Here is a 24621-nt window from a genome sequence, read left to right on the forward strand (position 1 = left end):
CCTGGGTTGCAGATAAATCCTCTGTTTCTTTTATTTCTGTGGTTTGGCTGGAAAATCCATAAGCCTCTATGTAACGTCGCAGCCTCATCAAAGCTGTCAAAATTTGCTTTGAAATGAGGACATCCAGCTTTTTATGGAACTTTAGATAGCCAGCAACAATTAGCTTAATGAAGGACAAGTTTTCTAAAATTGAAGAGCATTTATTGTACCTCTTTGATTCAGGAGCAAGATGTTGAAACATGACCATTATATTAGTTAAAGGTTTTACCAATCATAGGGAGAAACAACCATAGTGAAATTCTGATCTGCCAACAGGCAATAACAACTGCAATTCATCTTCACCTCCAATGCATTTGTATTTATGCAGCATTATACCATAAATCTACCTCTCAAGTCTCGAAACAATATAACTGACCGTACCACAGTTATATTTGAAAAACAACCTTGCCAAATCCCAAATTACCTGCAGGTTTTGGGTTTTTTTTGTTTTGGTTTGGTTTTTTGTTTGGCTTTTTTTGTTTGTTTTTTTTTATTTTTTAAGTGTTACCTGTTTCAATTTTAGGAAAAAATTTTCAGTAGAGCTACGTTTGCTGAAGGGCCAGAACAATCTCTCATTAGGTGAACAAACTCTGACTTTAGTCTCCAGAATGAATCGAACAGGTTCCTGAACCTCAGTTATCACCAAATCCACAGCAGTAGTCATGAACAATACTTTATCTAGAGAAAAAAAACAAAGCGATAGTATTACAAGAAATATTTCAAACAAAATATTCCATAACCTCTTTCCTAGTAACATGAAAGAACAAAAGAAACTTTTTTGCAGAATTTAATTTTTTTCCCTAATTTAACATCTCAAAACCCTAGAAGTTTCAAAACAGGAAAATAAGATGACTATGCACTATTCACTAGAGAGTAAGGAAACTTAAGTCTTCAAGCCAAGAAAACGATCTTGTTAAAGAGAATAAAAATTTTGCTTTCTCAAATCCCACTGAAATGTATCAAAAATCTTCATTAAACATTATAAAGGATCTGTATACTTAACTCCACAGTGCAAATCTCTTGCTATCTAGCCTAATTACATTTTAGTTGTTTTTAGAAGTTACTTAGACAACTCTTAAGTCCCACCATATTAAAGGTAGCATTTAAGACTATCTCAGCTGTGAGAGTCAGAAAATTGACTATACAGTCTGATGCTCCAAAAGGAGGCAACTGGAGTCAGTGACCTATGAGATCTCTTCTGGTACTAAATGATAAATTGTGTCCTTTAGGAAGGATGGCATTCAATCTAGCAGCAGATTGTACCCAGCTGTACCCAGCAGCTGACTTTTATGACTTTGCCCAGTCAATTCCCATTAACTTCACCAACCTTTGGCATGCAACTGTGAAAATAGATTGAAAAGATGATAATTCAGCTGACATCTTAAAAGAAGTAATGACAGATCTGTTTCAGGACTCAAGAGAGCAATGCAGCATCAGCGATTTTCAGATTACAGTTAGGCATGTTTTACTTTTGTTTTCATAGGTACAGGAATCCTTCTTCTTTTCTAATTAAAAACTTGGATTCAGAAAAATCTGAACTGACTACAGAAACTAAGCAAAGAAGAAATCTGCAATAGTCATTTAGTGCAATTCTCAACGGGATTCTTAAGAAGCTCTACTGGTGCACAAAGCATCTGCATCCCGTCCCCACACCTATACAGCCTCCTAGTGGGATACAGTTATTCTTACAAGGTATTATTACTGAACGCACGAGTTTTCTTCTAGCCTTCTATTTTGTTTAGATTTTTGTGTTACATCTGGCATCTTACTTTCTGAGGATATATCCCATACTGTGAAGAAAGTCTTTTTGCAGGATTCATCTTAAAACAAAAGAGAATTGATCCGATGCCCACTATGCAAGTCATTTGCCCTGGCTAGGGATAACATCTGGCAAAGTTCATACCTTTTGGTGTTTCTTCATTTACAAACTGGAAGTGTGGAGATTTTTGATTCCAGCTCCCAGTGATCACGTATGATTTCCCATCAGAACTTTTACCCATGGACTCCTGGAAACAAGGTAAGTTTATGTATTTTTATTTAAATTAAAGAAATCTCTATATTATGAAGTCTCAGCCCCATAAAACAGCTACTGCACTGGCAAGAGAAGGGCAAGCATCTGAAGTCCACGTGACACAGTCCTGTAACAGAGATCATCTCTGAAGAAAAGAATAGAGTTCCCATGCAATCTTTGGTCTCCTTGCTGATAACACAAAAAGGCCAATTACCACTAATTCTTATCTACGCATGTGGTATGAACATCTGTCTAGTGAGACCTGAAGACCAATAGCTCATTTTGGAGGTGGCCATTTGACAGCAACTTTCAGCTCACAGAGGTGTAGGTCAGATCACAGCCAAGTACTTGGAAAGACAGGACTCCAAGCTGCAACGGCTTTGGTTTTTTGTTGTTGTTTGAAAAAAAAAAACAAACCACAAACAGAAAAAACAAACCAAAAAAAGAAACACCTTTTCAAGCTTCTTTTAAGTTGTTCTGGAAAATCCAAGGCAATCCAGTCATTTTGGCCTCATTTTGCATCATTCAGTCTCTGAATGACAGCTGCCTGAGTGGTAAAGCATTTAAACATATAAGGCTTTAGTCATGAACTGAGGGGATGTAGTTCATTGCATCTAATACAAGAAAACAAATTAAATCAGAACGCTCTCTTACAAGCTGCTGAACTTGTAAACTTGGCAGATGTTTCACATTATCACACCTTCTACTTCACTATGATGTTTTAATACACCAGATGTGTTTTATTTTATCCTAAGTAGCTATTTTATAAAATAAATTTTACTCTAAACCATTTTGAGATCCAGCTTTATTCAGCAGACAAAACGCATGCTATTCAGCTATCAAGAATGAAGTCAGTATTTTATCTTTATTGTTCAGCGCGTCTGTCTTCCCACCAACCTTATTTTCTGGGCAATCTAAAGCCTGGTAAAAAGCAAAATTTTTCATGTAGTATTGGGCCTTTTTGGGTACTCACTACTGTAACAAGCATGTACTTCCTAAATCCTAGCAAGTTTGTTTTCACAACACGCTTGTGAAATCAGATGATCTCTATCATCACTTTATAGATGGAAAAGTGAGTCATAAAAATAAAGCACCCACTAATTCTCAGTGTTATATTTGAAGCCACTCAGGCCTCAATTTTTACAGCGATAAGTATATAAAGTGCTATAAAACTTTTTATGTTCAAAGCACAGCTCTTTAATATTCACCACTTCCAAAAATAAGGTTCCATGTTTCTTATTTCAGGCACCTAACTGAGAACAGTCATGACTGACTGCAAAATTGGGCAACTCCCTTGACCAAGCATCAGGTCATATTCTAACTCTGTAGCAGAGGCAGGGATTCAACCCAGTTGCCCAGAGCCTCACCCTTAATAGCATAAGCTACAGCACCAATCCTCATCAACAAGCGTGCATAAGCATTTAAATCTTTTCTGTCTACCCTGAGATCAGGCACAATCGTAATCAAAATTATTACTGAATTTTGTTAATAAAAGATCCTTACCAAATCTAAAAGGTGCATGTCACCACTCCGAACATCTTTCCCACGGCTAAGGAGAAGGCCAAAACATCTGCAAAGCCAGGCGAAAAAATGCAAAAATTAGACTTACTCATAAACAAACCATTAACATTCCTTATCTAAATACACGCTGTCATACATCACAAGCAGCCCATGAATCCAATAACAAATGTCAACAAACCTTGGCATTTGAAAGCAGCATCAAGCATGTCAAGCCAATATTAAAAATGTCGAGCAAGATTTCATAGCATATTTACAACATGATTTTACACTGCTTACAGTAGCCTGGAAAGTTGTTCAATTATCTTTGTTTGCAAGAACAGTGTGAAACAGACGCTGCTAACAAGGGTTCCCTATCCCACAAGGCAACGTGGCCCGCATTCTTCTTCCCTTCTTTTAATTTTTTTTTTCGGAGTCATATTTGCATAGAATTTACCCTTTGATACAGACAAGAATCAGATGAAGTGCAAGGACCTGTCTTATGGTTTCATTTCACAACTACTTTTGGCCCACATAGGTATATTCCACTTCATCCTCTGGTTTACCACACTGTCCTGCATGTCATTTCAGACTACACAGGCTGGCAGAAGCTGCGTCTTTTCTCTGTAGCACGAGCAGCACTAAACTCTGTCAGTAGTCAAAAACCGCTAGTTTATTTCTAAGCAGGGAAAGATTTGAAGTCTGAGCTCTCCCCTTCCCTACACAAACGCTTCATATTCTAGAATTCCAGACTGTGGCAGATTCAAAGCATATGTACAACAATATTCTCAGATGCAAAAGAGATGAAAGGAAAGCAAATGGAAATAACTCAGTCACTGATTATAGCCTCAGCATTTAAGACAAACTGGCCACTGAAAAAAAAAAAGCAGTATGTTTTTTAAAAAAGATTTTGAAATGGGTATTTAGAGGGGATGCGACCACTGATTCCACAACCAGATCTGTGCAAGATTTGACCACGCCTGTATTGTGCCCCCTGCCACACACGCACTGAACAAACCGATCCGATCTTCTGCACAGTCCCACTCACGGAAGAGGTGTGGCGTTAAACTACACAAATGGAGTATTCATAGAACAATTACTAATCTGCTGCCTCAGAGGAAAGAACACAAAACATCACACAGATAAAGAATTTTTTAAAAATCGATGAAATTACCTCTCAATAGCAAGTTCTTTATTAGTTGTCTGTTGAACGTAAATCACTATCTTCTTATCAATTCCTTGGCGGAGTTTAAAGCATTGCCTGTCCTTGTCTTTGGGAACTGCACTGTTATTTACCAGGAAAGGAAAAGAAACTCAGAGCGTCATTTATCTGTATTCCTTGCATGTATCAAAAACAGCATCAGACACTTGGTGAAGCCAGCTTCTTACACAAAAGCACTTAAGACCTTTCTTCCTTGCACACTGCAATCAGTAACATGAAAGAAATGGCAACATAATTAGGTGATGTTGTTTTATCATCATTAGGTGAAAACCAAGGATACTTAGTTTTCAAAATAAAAACTGTGTTTTTATACTGCGTGGCTTAGTGTTGTGAGACTTCCAGCAGCATTTCAAGCAAGTTTCTAAATATTGATTCGCCATGTCACACCAAATATTACCTGTTAAGCAATTAGTTATAAGAAACTGCATATCGCTTTCTTTCACAAGGGAGGTGACTGCTGGGGCACATGATAAGCCAACAATCCAAGAGAGTGCACCAGTCTTTATACTATTTCCCTTATTTTTTCCTCTCTAGAGAGCACCTTCTCCTAAATGCTGCAAAAAGAGGGATAGTGTGCTGTGGTGGAAAACCCTAAATTTACACTTCAATGCTAATACACACACTAAAGTTTTAGCATCAATATTCCCTGTTGAGCAGCACAGTTGCACTAAATACTGGACAAATTGAGACTGTTGGATCTTGACTTTCTTTTTAAGTCAACCCTTTTTATAAGTCAACACATTTTTATACCCTTGGGTATAGAATTTTATACCCTTGGGTATAAAAATAATCCTTATTTTATTTCAGACTTTCAAACTATGGATTGTTACCCCCAGGAGTTACAAGATGGACTGTGGAGTATTGCCCATAGTTGAACACCTCCAATAAAATTTCGGTTTATTTTCTGACAGCAGGTGCTTACCCAGGCCAGGGAATGGCAGACTGCCTTTAACTGTCAGCAGGAGTTTTGTCTCCGGGGCCAGGACAGTGGATTTACATACTGAGAACCAGTACACGCAGTCAGACCTCATTTCCCCAGCATGACAGAAATGCACTACTAGTGACCCAGGGTGACAAGTGAGGGTAGATGAGCCAAGACAGGTTCAAGTACATTAAAGACTGAGATCAGAGACTGAGTATGCAGAAAGCGTTCCCTCAACTTCCAGGTAAGCGTGGGTCTGCACGCAAAGGGTCATATGAGGATTAGTGTCAAACTGATAAAGCTTGCTATTTGAACTAAAACCTGTTCTGTACATCCAATGTAGGTAGGATTCTGCTTAGCTGGAGGCAAAAATCCACTTTTCTTCACCTTGTATAGAGTAGGTACCTAGCTTTTAAACAAATGCCCCGCTCCACCCCTCATGCAACTGTACTTTTGTGGCTGAAAAGATCCTTAGATACACCTCCATAGCAAAGGCTGAGGTCCCATGCTACATACAGTATACATACATCTACAGTCCATGCTGACATACCTGAACTGGCTAGGACCGAAACAGCTCTTAGCAGCACAACTTCTGGAAACCACATCAGCATCAAATCCTAGGCTGGCTCACACCGCCTGCACTGCTGTGGCTATGCTGACATCGGTACCAAGCCAGCAAGACTGAACCTCACCTGGCATATCACCGTGTGCTGCAGCCGTGCTTCCACCTGCTGTGCACCCCAGTGGCCACAGCTGCATCCAAGCCCAAGAACTGTCAGTATCTTTCAGGCTCAGGCCCTGAGCTAAATAATTTTTCAGTTTCAACACTTGAACAGTCCTTCAGAGTGCTGAATAAATACCAGAGTATTAAATGGGATTTATTTATTTATCTAATAAATAAAACTTGAGCTTGATGTAAATCCAAGAAGAGAAACATCTCTGAAGCTGTGGCTAGGAGCCAGTGTACTCAACAAGTCAGCGTATTTGGCAGACATGCTGTACTGTAATAAAGACACTTCAGCAATTACAGAACACTATAAATGGTTACATAAAACATCTAAGGGCACTGTGTATAGGCTAAGCAGAAAAAAACCCTTTTTAGCATAAACTAAAAAAGGTCTTTTTAGAAACCAAGGTTATCCACCATCAGACTTGAAAACACCATGAAAACAGCATTAGCCAATACAACGTGAAAAGCTGCTCTAATACTCTCACCCTACACCACCACTTGCTAATAACACCTGGTTCGGGGGGGGGGGGGGGGGGAATTAAATTAAATTTTGATAACTCAGTCAGAAAACAGAACCAGTTAGAAACAGAGGCAAGCTTTGTTCATAAAGCCTTTTTGATACTGATAAAGAAACACTACTTCACAGATCAGAACAGGTGAGTATTTTAATGAAACAGATCATAGCAAAACCAAGGAGAACTAATATTGATGACCTTTGATAACAAATTTGAATTCTGCCTTCTTTTCTGCTTTCAATAACTAATACAGAGCTCAATCCTAAGAAATCACAGGGAAATGGGTATGGATGAAGGATTTATCCTTCATATTCTTAAAATGCATGATGTAACTAGAAGCTGCAATCACAAGGGGGAAATAAGGAAAGCTGGGGTTTTACTAGGATAAAAATAACAGTGTGTCTACATAGGCAATGTCATTCAAGAAATTTACCTTTCCTGGGCAACACTGGAAGATTTCAGCCTGCACTATGCACCTCCAGCAACTACCAAAGCACTCTCACGTAAAGAGGAAAAAGTCCAGCATGTATGATTTGTTCTATTACATTCTGCTCTCCAACTTCCCTAGAGAATTCTCCCAGGGCAACATATTTAAGAAAGATTGAACTGAATTTATTCCATTCATGGAGCAAAAGCAAATCTAATGACCAAAGTGAAAGTGCAAAGTGGCCTTTATGTTCCTATGTATTTGAACTTTCTGCCTCTACACAAACATCTTTACTATGACTGTAAGTAAGCAACTATTTAAGAAAGGGTTTTAAATAATGTTATTACATTAAATTCTAGACACTTGCTGATCACAAATTCATGATTGTATGGTTGTTTTCTGACACCGGGTTGCATACAGAGCCAGATCTCTGGAGACAAAAAAAAAAACACATTATGGACAACTACACCTTTATTTATTTATGGAACAGCAATGTGGGAACAAGCCTGAGATCTTGATCATCAAGCTCTTGGCTGATGAAGCAGTAATAGACCTGTACTAGACATTAAAAGTAAGTGTGTCTTGTGACAAACAGATATGGCTGAATACTTCTCTGGAGAGTAATTTAGCTTTCTGATAAATTATTATAAAAATGATTTTAAAAATTGAATTTTCAGAGTTTCTAATTTTCTCTGCCTTCTTTCATGAGACTTTATTAAAAATATGCACCTTTATGCCTCCTGCAGTATTCACACAGCCTCAGCACCTTTGAAAACCTGGCCGAAAACACGCACAACTCAGGACATGAGAACACAGTCACAATGATGCATTTTCAGCTTCAGCAGCAATTCAGCTGAACCCAACTTAAAACATATTGCATAGAAAAGGGTTTAAAGACAAAAGAAAAATACAAAATAGAAAAAGCACTTTGCAGGTAGCACCAGGTTCAGTTCAACGACCAAAATTAAATAGTCCAGAGGGTCATGACTGTTTTACTTCCCAAAAACGTTTGTGTCTGGGATTCATTTAAACTAGAATAGGAAACTTTCAAAAAGGGAATTTAGGGAGCACTTCAGACTCACACTCTCTTTTCACTCACTTTCCAACAGAACCAGATGCTGTATGCACAGAAATGAAGAATCTATACCTGAAATAACCTTTCCCATCATCTTCTTTGATTTCCAGTGACACAGAGAAGGTGAAAATATCACTGTCTGGAGTCTGTGGGGTGGCAATGGCTGAAAGTGGAGTTTGTTTGGCAGAACGACGGAAGGCAGTGGCAAAGCTGTACAGTATTCGGCTCACCTGCATTTAGACAGCACCGAAGAAAGATCAGAAAGCTACAGGCAATACAGAATGCAGCAGCTGAAACCTACCTGAATTTTCACTGAAGAATAGAATGAGAAGTAATAGTACGAAAATAATTCAGTTTTAGCATCTAATTAACTGGGTTTCTACACTTCTTAAAAGGATAAACTATTAAATGTGCATCTTATTTCATATCTGAGGGTTCTATAATTATCTTAACTTGGGGTAGAAAAAAGCCAGAAGTGATGAATTACATTACTTCTAAAGTGCCTGAAATACTTCAGTTTCATTTCAGTAATAACGTTTACATGTACATAATTATCATTAGACAAAAATATTCAACTTACAGCCTCTTGGATTTCACATCGGAAGACATGAATCCTGAAGAGTTCTGCATTGTAGTGGCTTTCAGTGAAAGCAAAGCAATCACTTTCAGGGGTTCCATCATGCCCTCGTACACAGAAAAGGATTTTATAGATTGGATAATTTGCTATTTCTGTGTTTGTCTGAGGATCTAAAAGTCTGTTAAGAGAGAGAGAGGAAAAAAAACAAAGCTTGCACCTTTAGAAGAATTCTTTCAGACAGATATTAACTTGCAAGCTTTAACAATTTCATAGTCTGCTGGTTTTGGCTGGGATAGAGTTAATTTTCTTTATAGTCGCTAGTATGGGGCTGTTTTGGATTTGTGCTGGAAACAGTGTTGATAACACAGGGATGTTTTCATTACTGCTGAGTGGTGCTTACACACCATCAAGGCCTTTTCTGCTCTCACCCCACCCCACCAGCGAGTGGGCTGGGGGGGCACAAGGGGCTGGGAGGGGACACGGCTGGGAGAGCTGACCCCAGCTGCCCAGAGGGCTGTCCCACACCATAGGGCGTCACGCTCGGTGTATAAAGCTGGGGCAGAAGGAGGAAGGGGGGGCGTTTGGAGCGATGGCGTTTGTCCTCCCAAGGCACCGTTACGCGTGATGGAGCCCTGCTGTCCTGGAGATGGCTGAACACCTGCCTGCCCATGGGAAGGAGTGAATGGATTCCTTGGTTTGCTTTGCTTGCCTGCGCGGCTTTTGCTTTCCCTGTTAAACTGTCTTTATCTCAACCCAGGAGTTTTCTCACTTTTACCCTTCCGATTCTCTCCCCCATCCCACCAGGGAGGAGGGAGCGAGCGGCTGGGTGGGGCTGAGTTGCTGGCTGGGGTTAAACCACGACACATAGCTACTGGAGAAAGTACATCACAAAGAAACTAGCTCCTGACCATCATTTACTGCAAAGCTTGACCAGAATAATTATATTTAAATTGAACAGCATAAAAAAGTACAATACAACAGACATTTCCACCAGTAATTTCCCCACAGTTTTCAGGGCTTAGCCTTCAAAAAGCTACACTAATATGCAGCAGTGGATAGCCTCATTCCTGTTAAGCCTCCAGCCCTACAAACTAAATACTTTCCAGGCTATTTCCAAAGTGTTCATCAATAACCACTCCCGCTATGGCTCTGGGGACACCCTGGATCATCATAATATTTCATACTGATCCTCGGACATAAAATGCCTTTGGTAAACAAATTCAAAGCATCACTGTTCTCAGACCTCTTTAAAACCCACTTTTTCCACTAAACAAAATCCCGAGTTGCTCATGTCTCCTCCCAGATAAACTGGTAGCTTGTTTCCTTTGCTAAAAGGAAATAAGATTAAATGCACACAGTCACAGAGTACACCTGAGTGAGCTGCATACCTCACTGTTCCTTCAGAGACATTAGGCACTGACAGAGTCACATCTAAAGAAATCTGGCACTGGCTTCGTAAGATGGACATCATTCTGAGGGCTTCCACTTCACTCCGGGGAGCGTTCACAGAGGCACAGCCTAAGTAGGTGAGCTTGCTAAACACCACGCTGTCCTCATCTGTCATAGGTGTAAAAGGGCTCAAATCCTCACAGTCTAGGGTGAGACACAAAGTTGAACATAAGAAGCAAAACAAGCATATGTAAGTAAATTATCAGAGATTGACCCATCACTAACTAAATGACAAAAGCGACCAAGAAACACATTACAGAAAGTCAGGCCAGGCCAAAATACTATAGGAAAACCCTGCCTGAAAGCGAGTTACTGATGGCAGAGAGCAACTCAGCTACCCCAACTCTACAACCAGTTCACTCAGAGGGCTTCTTTTAAATATAAGATGCACAGACGAGCTAAAAAGACTAATGTTTTATACAGCCAGGCAAGTAAGCATAATATTTCTGCACACATCTCAAGGCTAGTATAGCAAGTGTTTTCAGAAGAGAGGACAGTTCAGCATATGTTAACTCTTGCATCACATAACCTGGCATTTACTGCACTAGGTGATTATAATGGGAGAAATGGGGAAAGGTTGGCGGACACACCTGTACTCAAATTCTCCCTCCTTTCCCCACAAAAAGCTACCTCATAAGATACCACCAGGCATTCCCCATTTTTTTTCTAACCTCCCTGGGACGGTTTCACTGGCAAACTCATTTCTGGTTTCTGGAGTCCTGCCACCGACACTGGGTTAATGGTAGAGGATGCTGAAGCTTCAAGCACAACAGGTTCTTCCCCATCGCCATCAGTTCTAAGTTCTTCTCCATGGTCCCGGTCACTTGACTGATCTTCCATGGGTGGGTCCATCAGCACGTCTTCAAGCTCCCTCTGCAGCTGCTGTTCGCTTCCATTCCCCACAATCTAAGAGCCACAAACAGAGTTGGGACAAAAAAAAAGACTGTTCAAATGAAAAAAAAGTACCCTTCAAGCACCAGGCCATTCATACGGCTTTTTCTGTCAACTAAAGCAGCAGTTAACAAATTTAACCTAGTTACAACCGTAAACAAAAATTGCATTGTGCAAATGCTCGCCAGTACAGATTATATCCTCCCTCCTTTAGCAAATCAACAAGCTCAAAGCAGGAATTTTCTAGCACTGGAAAAAGTGAGGAAATTACTCTCAAACTAGTCTTTAATCACCAACTACAAAGACTAGTTTATGACAGAAGAAACTTACAGATGTCCACAGTACAGTGGTCTATAATAATTCTCAGAACAGTACCAGAAAGAGCGAAATATAATTACATACGCTACATGGTTCATGGGTAAGATAGCAAGGTTTCACAGGAAGAGAAGAATCTGGAACAGGATTATGCATCATGCTGAGGAGAAGAGGTAGCGTTGTTTTATTTCCTAACACTCATCTACAGGTGACTCTGCACTCATTGAAGGCAACATGAAAGCAGGAAGCAACCTAAATGGTGCGAAATTAGGTCCTAAGCTAGAAAGAGAATGAAGATATTAATTTCAGGAAACTCTTACGTACTGTATCTAAGGAAACTCTTTGTCCATTCCTCTGCAATTAATAGGGAAGTGACTGATGCTTTACATAGTCTAGAAATTAAGCATGGAAATGGAGTTTACAGAAGTATTTTACCAAATGGCAGTCAGAGAAAGGTACTCGATTCCAGCACTTCAACTGCTGCTGGTTATTGTTGGCACCAAAACTCAACCCTATGAGCAGATATGCATTTCTGTATCCTTACATCTCTGTAAGCTTACTGACTTAAGACGCTACACGCAAGCTTATAAAATCCAAATTGTGCAACTACCCCAAGGTCTCGAAGAGAGTGTAAATGAAATCTTATTAAAGAAAATTTTCCTTTTTTTTTAATCTGTAAAATAAGATAGTAAAGAAAGGAAGTGATTAAAAACAGGAGGAAGAATACAGAGCAGACAGAAATCTGCCCATAACACAATCTCAGTATTGAAGCAGATTCCATCTGCCTCAAAACGAGCATCTCATAGTAGACAATTAAATTATCTTGAAAGTACCTGAAGCAATGGCCAAGCTTCTCACATTTTAACAGTATACAAATCAACCTGAAGTCCAGTTAAGACTGCTGAAGTAACGCTGGAACAGATAATAGAGCACCTTCATGCACACAGATGAGCCTTGCAATTAATTAAATATACTATGAGCAAATCATCAGATATTACTTAAATATTTGTACGTGCATTTCCACCGGGCAGGTCTCAGGAATAATTACAGTGAGATTAGAGGTTTCTCAGCCAAGTCAGAATTCTGACATATGGTCATTTCCATCGCATCCCCAAAGACAAACTTCTCAGTTCAGAGGGAAAAGGAAGAAACATGAAGTTTACTTACTGTCTTCTCTTTCACACTCAGACCCACAATCGCCAAATAATTATCTGTATCTGCCACCTCTATCTACATTGCATTAAAGGTGTAAACTGCATATTAGTTTTCCGGTGAAAAATAACTATTTAATACCCAAGAATATTAACAAAGAACAGAAACTTCTGACCTGGAATTACTCTAGAATAGAGCAGAATACAATTAGTTTAAGAGAAGAAAAGTCCCAGATCCCTGCTCTTCAGAAGAAAGTAGGCAAAAAATGAAATTCACAGGTAGTGAAAAAACCAGCAAGCACACAAGATCCTAGAGGCTGGAGGGACATTAAAAAAAAAGTAATAACCTAGTGACTGTTTTACTACAGAATCTAAACAACAACAACAAACCTGTGAGATGTTTATGCTCTTGAAACTCACGCTAAACAGAAAGTACTTTTTTAGTATGGATTAAAATATATTCATGTGCTATCTGGGATCATCTGCCAGGAGTAGGACAGAGTAACTGCCTTACTGAGCTGTACATCCACAGAAGTATCCGTAACCTCTAACTAGTTACAGGAATCCACAGATTTGCATTCTCCTCCCAATAATTTTAGTATTAATTTGCATGATTCATCATGGAAGCAATGAAAAATCTTGCACAAGCATGTGGTCATCAAAGGCATAATCCTTTTAAGTATCAAGTTTGTTATTCAGGTCATTGCAGGCATTCATCAGAAAGATGATGATGATGATGGAAGATGCACCATGTTACTTTACTGTACATAATTTATATGTTTTGCAACAAAATATAATGAATCAATTACAATGTCCTGCCAGCCCTGTTAAAGCCTATATATTAAAATCCTAAAGTAACTTCTAGTTTACAGGATCTGTTTTCTATGAAACTTGAAGTTAAAATTAATTCTGGCAAAAACCTGCATCTCACATGCTTTTGCTCACAGTGATTAAACAGACTTCAGTCTGGGTTTGAGAAAGGAAGGTAAGGAATTTATATCCAGTGAGAATTAAATGTTGTAATGGTAGTAACATAAAATGCACATGAAAAACCTTCTATTCCATCAAGATCACAAGCTTAAAAAGTCTGAATGGTGATCTACTGTATCTGGGAAAATAATCAGTATCAATAACTTATATCTAGATACTGCCCTATAAAACATGATCTTGAAAATAAAAGTTCCTAAAAATGGTAGTGACAGGTAAAACACAACTCCAAGTTGTTTACAGTGTAACAGGAAATCGGCACGTAAAAAGAAAAAAATCTGTCTTGTAAATATTCTAAAACCTCATCATCAAAATCTTCATTTAAAAAGTAATTTAAAAGAATCCCTCCAAGAAAGCCTTCCTTCTCAGCACAGACTACCCTCAAAAAAGAATTCTAAAAGACACAGTAAATATACTTTTGGAATGGAGGAGCTGTGCTGTTCTCATCATCCTAACAATCAAATGCAACAAGCCAGCTGCCCAAGAAACGAGGCCTAAAATACAAAGACTAACTTCATGTAAACCACTCTCTTATGCAACCGTATAAATTCACCGCATCGTGGGAACAGTGCACATTAAGATGTAAACATGCTTGAAACTTTGCTGCAACCCAAAAAAAAAAAGTAAGAGGCAGCACGACAGAGTGCAGCAGAACTAAGGGTAAAAGGGAAGAACAAACAAGGTGTACCTAATAAATGCTTCATGTAGCTTTGCTTGAGATAGAGGAGAGAAACCATTTACCCTAATCATTGTTTTCTCCAGTTCTCACAAAACTGAAAACTAATTTTACTTAACCTTTAAATAGGATGTAGCGAACTCCCTTTACAGCAACACAAGGGATTTATTAGAACTGTAGTTTATTCCCTTCTCCTGACGCATGTGCTGCTGGCCTCTGCTCTGAGAGGTCTCGTTGTAGCATGTAGTTCAAGAGTTCCTGTTCTACAGCGTGCTCCAGAAGCAAGGCTTTCATAAATCCAGTTCAGTCCCACCGGCAGTGGGCAAAAGCAGACACAGAAGCAATACTGGAAAGCAGAGACAGCTAGCAAATTATATTTCTGGAAAACAATCACTCACAACCCTTTTTTAAAATCAAACCAGGTACTTCAGCATAGACAAAAGCAAAAACACATTTATTAATTATGACCAACTGAAGAAAAATATGACCAACTGAAGAAAAATATGACCAACTGAAGAAAAATATGGTTCCTGATTGTGTTCAGAATAAATATTTCTCTGGCTGGACTTGAGAAAGAACAAAAATAAAGACGTGCATTAAGTCAGTCCACAGCACTATTAATTAAAACTATATCAATTGATATCTATAATTAAAACTATATCAGTTGATATCAAAACTATATCAACTATGATAATTAAAAGCATATCAACAAATTCGAAATGAGAGCCTTAGGTTTGATGTACAAATTTCACAGCCTATCACATTCAACAAACACAAGCCTAAACTTCTAGCTCCATCCTCAGACTGCGCTTAGCCAATGTAAGATCCTCAAACTGCTTTTTTAAAGAAACAGAACACCAGAAAAAGACACCTGCTCAAAGATGAACCTAAACTTATTTTCTGCTTTTCTTAGTGGGCACATCCAAGCAAATGGGTTTTGACATATACAAACAAATTTACTTAGTTATAAGTACCAAAGCAATTGCTTCTCCCTGAAAAATTTCATCTAATTTGTTCCTGTGAAATACATAACCTCAGTTCTCTTGTTCTACTGTTAATACTAACTTTCCATATACTACTTAAACACTTTCAGATAGCACGGTGACAGTACTTTTAACATACCTCTGACAACTTTCGCAACTCCACTTATCCATGCACACAATAAAGACTTTAATAATACAGTAAAACTGAATACTGAATGACTACTTGCAAGCTGAAAAAAAAAGGTACCAAGAACAAAGCCATATTCTAGGGTAGTATGTCTCTTTTCTCACAGAACAATAGCCAAAGACAATTTCTGTCCCTAAGAACAGCTAAAAAGTCTTCCCCCATTTCCTCTGTTAAAAGTTTTAACCTCCTTAAGTAGAAGGAAGGAGGCTAACAGGAAGATCCCTTTATGGGAGAATTTAGACTGCGCACTACTGCTTATCTAAGGTATAATGTTTCCATTAATCACTGAGATTGCAGCCAATAACCAAACAGCACATACTCTCAAACGCCGGAATACTGAAAAAGGCTCAAGGTGAATCATTTTGTTCAAGGATTGTGCTCAGTCTTGGCACCAAGTTCATAAAGAAGCTTATCTAAGACCTACAAAGCTCTGTGACATTCAGTGCCAAATCAGGGAACAGCACAACTTTATTTTACAATTGTTGATGATCAGGAGGCAGCAGTGCTAATGTTCTTCTCCCCTCATCAAGAGGAACAGCATACCTGCAGCCAGCATTTTATAAACCACTTTGGAAGTAAACACATGAGGAAAATTTAAGAAGCACATTTCAGGAGTTGGTTTGAAATTCATTAAGCATATTCTCCTCTGAAATATTTGCAAGCTTTTTGAAGATTACTTTATATACAAGTCTCTGATTTCTTTGATTGTACTAAACAAGATATAGCGTATCATACAAACACTGCAGGACAGCCACAACAAGGCAAGTGTTAGACCAGCAATACAAATAGCTCCCATGTGGAGCAAGAAGTGTTGCAGACTACGGCATTTCATGTTTCCAAACTTTCTTTGGGAATAACAGGATGGAATGGAAAATCTGGTTGACCGTGTCTGTCTCCTGGGGTCTCAAATGACGCATCGCAACCTGGGGAGCTAATTACATACCCTGCCACATAAGCATTCTCAAGGTAAGCACCACTATGGAGACTACTCTGAATTCTAAAGTATTTATACCTGCTGGTATTTGCAGCATCTAGAAAGACAAGCGTGAGGTTACAGTCTTTAAGCAGGTTTCACAGATCACCAGGCTGACTGTTCAAGAAAATTTCAGGTTTTTTTAGACTATCCTATGATGTGAAGTGACAATCTTCTGCAATAGCAATAAAATATAAGTGAACATTTTTGCCAGATTAAGCAAAAGTAAGATCTCGAAACTCTTAACTAACAGAATTAGCTTGAAGTCCTATGTAAAAGAAAATAGCCACTATAATGGCATGTCTTGTCCAGGACTCAAAGGAATGCAAGAAAAACAAGCAAAGCAGTTGGGAGGTAAAAGCAAGATGAGCAAAAGCATCAAGAAACGTTCAATAAAGTACAACTGCTGCTAAGGAAAAGAGGAACACCCAGTCCAACAGGCAGAACACGTGATTTCTTATCATCTTTAAAGACATTATTTTGAAGACACAGATGTGACTGTAGACTTCAGTCCCTTGCGATGGCAGAATATCTCTTTCCATCTCCCACAAAGAACATACTAACTTGACTCACTCTAGGAAAGATCCGGGTTTCAACACACTAAAATGACAGAATTTGGAGTGACCACCTGACTTCTGTTACTTTGCTTAAAGACTGCTGAAATACAAATTGGGATGAAAGACTAAGAAGCGGGGGGAGGGGGAAAAAGAGAGAGAGAGAGAGAGAGAGAGTGACAAGGGTCTCTTTTCAGAACAGCACTTTTAGAAGTGAGAAGATGTCAATGCCCTTCCAATTCACACAAGCCTACCACATAGGCTTGTATTGTCCAGTTAATGCCAAGTTGTTAGTTATAACTACACTTCTACATTTCTTAAAGAGAACATTTCACATTGGGGAAAACTTTAATATATGTTTTAATTAACAGATATGGTCAAATCAAGTGTATGTTAATATTGCTTTCTATCTGAAAGCTGTGATAAAATCACAGTTCCAAGTTCTTGACAGCCAGTCTGTTTCATCCTAAGCACTTCATGAAGGATTCTGCAAAGTGGGAAAAAACCCCACAGGTAGTGATGGAGAGAGCTCTTACTCAAAACCTAATTATCACCTCTGACATCAGCAGAAGTAATGCAGAAATCACTGGCAAAATTGATTCTTGAATAAGTTCTCCCTTCTGTCAAGTTTTCCACAATAAAGAAGTCCCTCTTTAAGCTCTCTATGGTTAGTTTGGTTTAGAAGAATAGGGAACAAACTCAGGTTATTGATTCTTACCTTCAGTCCTGTTTTTTCATCATCACTACCATTATTTGTAGATGGTGTTTCATCCCCTTGCCTGGAAACCAAGACAAAATCTTCACTGTTAAGAGTGGATACCGAGTCTGAAGAGACACTGATTTTTCCAACAGAAGCCTTGTCATCCATGACTTAAAAAGGAAGTTCGATTCATGAATGAGATTAAATATGTTATAAACTCCTGAAAAACAAAAATCATAAAAATACTTATATAAAACTTCATGCTAAAATGCTCAAACGTTTCTTTTCAGAAACCTGCTGACTAGTTATAAAAGTAACACATCTGACAGCATAACCAAGTTACAACTCTTCTGTCAGTGTACGCTCGTGGTCCTGCTTTGATTTTCTTAAGAAGCACGCTACTACCAGAGCACTGGTTTCCACAGCTCACAAAAGGGAAGTTAATAAATCTTTTTGCAGTATTTCGTTATTATGTCAGGCACCATTTTCTACACATATCACAAAACAGGCCCTTGGAACATACACCACGCCTGCTGACAAAGGACTTGTATTAAGGCCAGAACTATAAAGTCCATTTACTTTCTTCAGATAATCTGTCTGCCTTCACCTATGTTCATGCAAAAATTACTTTTGTAGCTATCAGAGCTCACTGTATGCTGCAGTCACATTCTTTTCCCCCAAAACAAGAGTTAGATCTAACTCTTGATACTTTGTGGTAAGGATGCTCTAAAACCTTGGGACATACAGCTTTTTATGAATCTATGCTGAATCTTCTGTACTGTAAGGAACAATAAAAGAAAAGACTTCCAAGAAGCAAGAAGAACAGCGTAGGCTGGATCAGTACTGAGAATCAGAGCCAACAGAGGATTTTAAAAGGCTGGAACTGGCACCGAGAGGCATCTGAAGAAAGGAACAAAAGGTGAAGTTCAGCTGCACACCTTGAACTCTATAGCACAGATTCTCAGAATCCGTGGCTCAAAACAGACTGCCGTGATAAAAATGGGTGATTAAATTTCCCAGAAACCCAAATATACTCTTATCACAATGGCTCAGGTCTTTACATACTCCCAAGCATGAGCAAACCCAAGTGCTTTTTCAGCCTCAAGTTATGCCTTACATTCGGTGGAGCACTGTCCCAACCTGGCTTCCAACAGAGCAGCCAAACAACGGAGAAACCTGGCATATCCACAAGCATGGCTCATCGCATTCCTCTGTGAACCAAGAACAATGCACCGAAAATAGCAAAGCCTGCTTTTATTTCTATCAATACCCTTCTCTCCACAGCCACCAATATGACCTGAAAATCTGCCAGGAGGACAACAAATTATTTTTCCTCTGGGTTATTTTTAACCTGATTACTTTCCTGACCAAGTCACCTCATGGTCCTGAAACATGTTCCACTGGACAACTGAAGCAGTGCGCAAGAGGAAGAACAGATGTGGGTTGATCATGAATAACAATATACCTATGATTATTGGGTTTCATTTTCAAAAGCATGTAAGATATTTAGATATCCTTTTCAAAAAAACATTTTAAGATCTTTCAGTGAGACTTACTGGCTGAGAAATTTAGATACTTTGAAAAGTTTTACCCACTGTATGTGTCTATCTGGTATTACTCACAGGCACCTTAAAGGTAGGGCAGAGTTCTCATTTTTAAAGATGCTTTTGTTTAAAGAATTCATGTTAAAACATTTCTATAGAAGTTCCTTATTGCACCATCTACATAATACACAGATCATCTGAAAATAACCAAATCAAATATACTGAAACACAGAATAAAAATAAGCTTCACTTAATATCCCTTTGGCTTTACTGTTTTCATTCAAACAGTGCAAACTCATCTGCCACACTAAGACAGTATGAGCAGAAGCACGGGCTTTGATCACAAGCAGCTGTAAAGATCATCTAGGCAAGGATCAATTTAGCAATTTATTTTGGTATAGTGCATCTGTCTTGAAGTGTTAATTTCACCTGTCTCCCAAGTCTTTCAATCTGACACCTTTCACCAACATTAACTTCAATTAAAGAAAAAGTATGCTGTGCTTTTGCACTCCTTTTTTTAGTAGCGTGGTGTAAACAGACACCACACTCGATCCTGGAGCACAGCTGGCTTAGCCTAACCCCTACAGTAGTTTCACAATACAGAATTGCAACAGCAGAAGGTCCCGATTAGCCCAACTTTACCAATCTCACATTGAGCAAAAGTCTTACTGAAATTACACAAGATAAGAGAGCACAGGAAAGGGACAATGTAGTAGGCTACTGTAAGAAGCTTTTGTTTATTAGTGATGTATCAGCAAGCCAGGCTCAATTACCCAACCACGCTAGAATCAGCCACAGAGGTTCATCGGATTAATGCTCAAATAGTCAAGGTGCAAAAGCACAGTCTTAAAATACTAAAAATGCTAAAATATTGCCTGAAGTTAACAAAAATTTCCATATTCCCATACTTTGCTTTGCATGCATTTTATTTCCTCTGTTTCTCGCTATCACTTTGTTCCATGCCGATTACCACATGGATCATTTTACCTGAATCAGAAAACTCACAATGGCAGAATCAACAACAGGAAGCCTATGAGCTCATTAAAATATGGGGCAGCCTCGAAGGGCACACATCAAAGACCAGCAGAGCAATTAAGTGTGGCAGGCTTATGACTCCTCTGGAATCAAAAAGCAAGAACAAACAGCGGTGACAGTGCTCTTTAGTAATACCTGCAACTTGTCCAAGAACTGAAGCTTTCTGTTCTCACAGTTTAGAGAGGCAGGAGAAAAGACGCCAGCCAAGTGCAGATCTCATTTTAACATTTCTCAGAAGAAGCCAATGTCTCATCCTTTACAAGGAAAGAGACTTTAGTTTGTTTCAACATAAATAAAATAGGAGCTTCTGAATTCAGCCTAGTTTAGTTCCTGACACAAAACTACACCACAATAATGTAGTGTTTGCCTAAAGGCATCTTTAGACCTCTACAGGAGATGGAGCGTCCAGGTAAAACACATACTAAGAGGCAAATTTTTAACAACTTATTTCTTCGCTCACCTGCATAATTAAATGGGTATCCTGGCCTCTCCTCACACAAAAGACCATTGGAAAAAGCTGCAAAATGAGAAAGGCAATATGGCTGGCTTTTGGGTCACTGCTTTTAATTCACCTTCACTCTATGCTTGCTGTTGTTACAGAATGCTACAATGCAAGTCCAAGACTCAAACTATCTTTTTAAAAATGTTCTTGTTTATCTTTAAAGCAACCAAACAACAGTAGCAACCTACCTTGCTCTCTCTATTCAAGATAACGTGCAAAGGTACAGCAAAGACACCATTCACCGTGCTAAAATCTCAAACAACTGGAAAACAAACCTATCGAAGTTCAAGATTAGTTACATAGATTTATAAAATATTTATCCTTTGTTTTCCTATCCTCTCCCAACTATTTGGCACCTGACCTGCAACTTGTGATCAAAATTCTCCTTGTAATTACTGCCAGAATTAATTTAAAAGAGCTTTAAGCAAAGAGTATATAAAAAAAAGAAAACCAGAAACCCTTCCATTTTACATTACTGTAGGAGACTGAGGCTTGAATGCCACCTTGAGACACATACAACAAGTGAAGCAAGGCACTTGTAACTATGGCTGGTCTCACTCCATTTCCAAGGGGCACCCATTTTCCGGTGTTCAGAACATCCACAGCCACACAAAAAGCCAGAGGGTGAGCAGAAAAATCAATGTTTCAACTGTGAACTTCTTGGACTGCTTAAAACAGTGGTTACCTTTAAGCCAACAGCAGATGTAGCACCCTTAGCACTGAATTTAAAGGGGAATACAACACAAAATATACCTAAGTTTTGGATTTTCAGGGCAGAAAAGAGAATAAGCATGAGAAGAGGTATGCAAACTAAAGAGGAAAAGAGATTTTTTTCCCCGTTCATATCTTTCTCAGCTTTTGTACATCAGCTGCAGTTCCTACAGCGATTCCACAAAGTTACAGTGTATCTGATGAAGAATGCACCAGATATCGAAGAACAATACAGCAATATTAACTAAATTACTGAAGAATATTATAATTCAAGAAGCTGCAGTGAACAGCAAAATCAGAAAGGTTGGCATGCAAAAGAAACCAGTATCCTCTATCCCCTAAAATATAAAAACACTAAGCATAATGTTAAAAAACATGGAAAACAAGGAGGTAGCACACAGCCAAGAGACTGAGGTGACTGACTCAATGCAAACTGATTCACTGAAAAGAACATATATTCTGTGTCTACTCCTCTGGCTTTATGCATAACATAACAATAATACCCAGTACGGTTCAATTTAAACATACGAAGTTCTACTTTCCTAGTTTTCATCATTAGCATCTTAGTGCAGGTGAAAAGTGGAATTTGTAGCAGAGTTCAGAAGCTCTGCAATGTACTTTGCAAAGCTGTTTTATGACAAATAAGCCAGCATTCTTTAGGATTCTTAGCTCTTTATAGTCTGGCATCTGCGATTTTTTTACCTTCACAATTCACATAGCGTACATTTATTGTTTTACAAATACACAGCGAGTCCTGGAAAAAGCCTGGAAAATGCTACAGCACAATGCCGTCATTGCAGGTGGTCATGCCAGGTGTTTCAGTCTGAGCAGCGTAAGAAATGCAAGAGCAAAAGGGATGTCACACCGACAGACACGTGGGAAAGGAGCTGTGGTTTGACTTTTTCTGAGCACACGCACACCGCCTGTGTTTTATTGCAGCTTCGGGAAAAAACACATATGAGAAAGATCAATCACTAGCAACCTGTTTCTTCTCATGTATCACATGATTAGTCTGCATAATCATATGTTTGATCTTTACCCACCTTCCCTGTGCAAATCACACTCTCAAAAGCAACGAGAAGTATTTTGCACTCAGAATGAAGCAAGAAAGCCAGTGCATGTGAACATAAAGATTTAGGATGACTAAAGAGAGTAATTAATAAAAAACAGCAACTACAATACTAACTTTTCTGTTCATTTTAAAACACACTGACAGCCACAGATGTTCCCACTAACCTCAAGAGCCAAAAAACCCAATATTTATTTGGAGATAATGCTGCCTCAAATTTCACCCCCCCTCCTCCTCTCAAGAGCAGAGAAGCACAGATCTCAGGAAGCCGAGTGAATCATTGGCCATTGTACGCAAAACGAGGAATCAGACAAAACACAAGAGTTAAGCTAATGCAATCTTTGTTAACAATCCTTAACAGATTCATAGTTATTGCCAACATAATTTTGCTTTTAATCTTAATTTGAACTATCTCCTCAGAGGACAAAACTCTAATTTTAGGCTCTTGTAATAAGCAAATTCTCCAACCCCAGAAACATGCAGCAGGTCCTGGGAAACCGTGGTTTATAAAAGAAATGCTGACGCTGCCTTAGCTAGCCCATCACAAGAATGTGGCTGGAATGAATTAACTATGAACGGCTGGTTCATCCCTGCTCCACAGCTGACGCTCCATCAGCATCAGGCACATCTACGCGCTGTCTGCTCAGGGCAGCTGGGACATGCAGGACACAACACAGGCTGGAGGCTGGGAGAAAGGTGGTGCAGCCAGAGGCTAAACAAACTCTGAAGAGGATGCTCTATATACTTCTGGAGTTCCTCTCTCATTGCAAACAGAAACAGAGAGTTACGCTTAACAGACAAATACAGCATTTTAAAAATACACTGTGAAAGAACTGAAAAAAGGGGAGTTACATTCAGTGCATGCTACTAAAAGCTGTCTGCACTTGGATTTGGAAAATGAAAGGAAAGCCCTATGCCAAGCTCCATTTGTTAATTTGTTTACTGTGTACACAAAACTAAGTTTGCTCAGGTCCTTGACCTCTTAATGTTAAGTAAAGGCCTTTAAAAAGAATACAGCGTTTCTGTAATTTAATCAGCACTGGGGAAGTCCATGCAGTTACGCATTTTCTAATAAAGTAGCCAAAAATCTCAGAAATCCCGTCAAGTCGTGCTTTACCAAAACCTGCAAGCAGAGTAAAATTGGGAATATAGATCAAGCTATGTCTGTGTAACAGTACAGGTAAGCAGTACTTGATCTCCAGCTTGTATTTAAGAAATAAACATTATCTTTTCCCTCTCTCCAACCTCTCCCGAGTTATTGTTTCTCCTTCTCCTCCTCTCCCCTGAAATGCTTTGAACAGGCAAAACTACACAGATGAAAACCACAAAGTCTACTTCTACCAGTTCAATTTTCACTTAATTTTTGCTGGTGCGTGTTTTCAAACCAACTTAGCACAGTCTGTTTGTTTATACTTAATTTTCACCCCTAACTGATGCAATCAGCCCTTAAAAATTATCTTCTGGGGATGTTTTAAGCGAAACAAACATGACCTTGCCAACAGGATGTAAAAAAAACCGAGAGAAACACCGAGGTTACGGTACATTAACCAGATAAAGATGTCTGGACGTGACGAAGTGACACATTTTAGGATCCACCTGGAAGCAACAGGCAACAACCGACACAGCCAGGCCGTGGAGCGGGAAAGCGGCCGTTTGGCCGGTAAATCAGCGTCAGCCCCAAAGGAGCCCAGCGCAGCCCGGGACGGGACGGCCCCGCCGCGGGAGTGAAAGCCGGCGCCTCCGGTACGCGCTCAGAGGGGTCCCGGGAACCCTGACGGGCTTCAGGGCTGGAAGGGCTGAGGGGCGAGGCGGGAAGGGCCGGAGCCAGGGGGGCTCGCGAGGACGGGCCCAGCCCGGCGCCCCCCGCCTGCGCCCTCAC

The 24621-nt window shown here is 39.3% G+C and overlaps 1 protein-coding gene across 4 annotated transcripts in view; it reads right to left on the reverse strand.

Annotated features, from left to right (window-relative positions):
• RABGAP1 (RAB GTPase activating protein 1) overlaps positions 1–24621 on the reverse strand; it is a 76505-nt gene that overhangs the window by 51433 nt on the left and 451 nt on the right. For 2 of the 4 annotated variants that reach the window (XM_072882847.1, XM_072882848.1), the window contains exons 2-10: positions 17900–18101; positions 11136–11370; positions 10404–10608; positions 9019–9193; positions 8511–8668; positions 4722–4832; positions 3554–3620; positions 1943–2045; positions 548–717 (exon numbers count right to left, since the gene is read on the reverse strand). In XM_072882847.1, the coding sequence (XP_072738948.1) occupies positions 548–717; positions 1943–2045; positions 3554–3620; positions 4722–4832; positions 8511–8668; positions 9019–9193; positions 10404–10608; positions 11136–11370; positions 17900–18049 (1374 nt within the window). In that variant the 5' untranslated portion in view covers positions 18050–18101. The remainder of the gene's footprint in view (positions 1–547; positions 718–1942; positions 2046–3553; positions 3621–4721; positions 4833–8510; positions 8669–9018; positions 9194–10403; positions 10609–11135; positions 11371–17899; positions 18102–24621) is intronic. The other 2 variants (XM_072882849.1, XM_072882850.1) reach the window with 2 other exon arrangements.

This window comes from Ciconia boyciana, chromosome 18, assembly GCF_034638445.1.
Source record: "Ciconia boyciana chromosome 18, ASM3463844v1, whole genome shotgun sequence".
NCBI lineage: Eukaryota > Metazoa > Chordata > Aves > Ciconiiformes > Ciconiidae > Ciconia > Ciconia boyciana.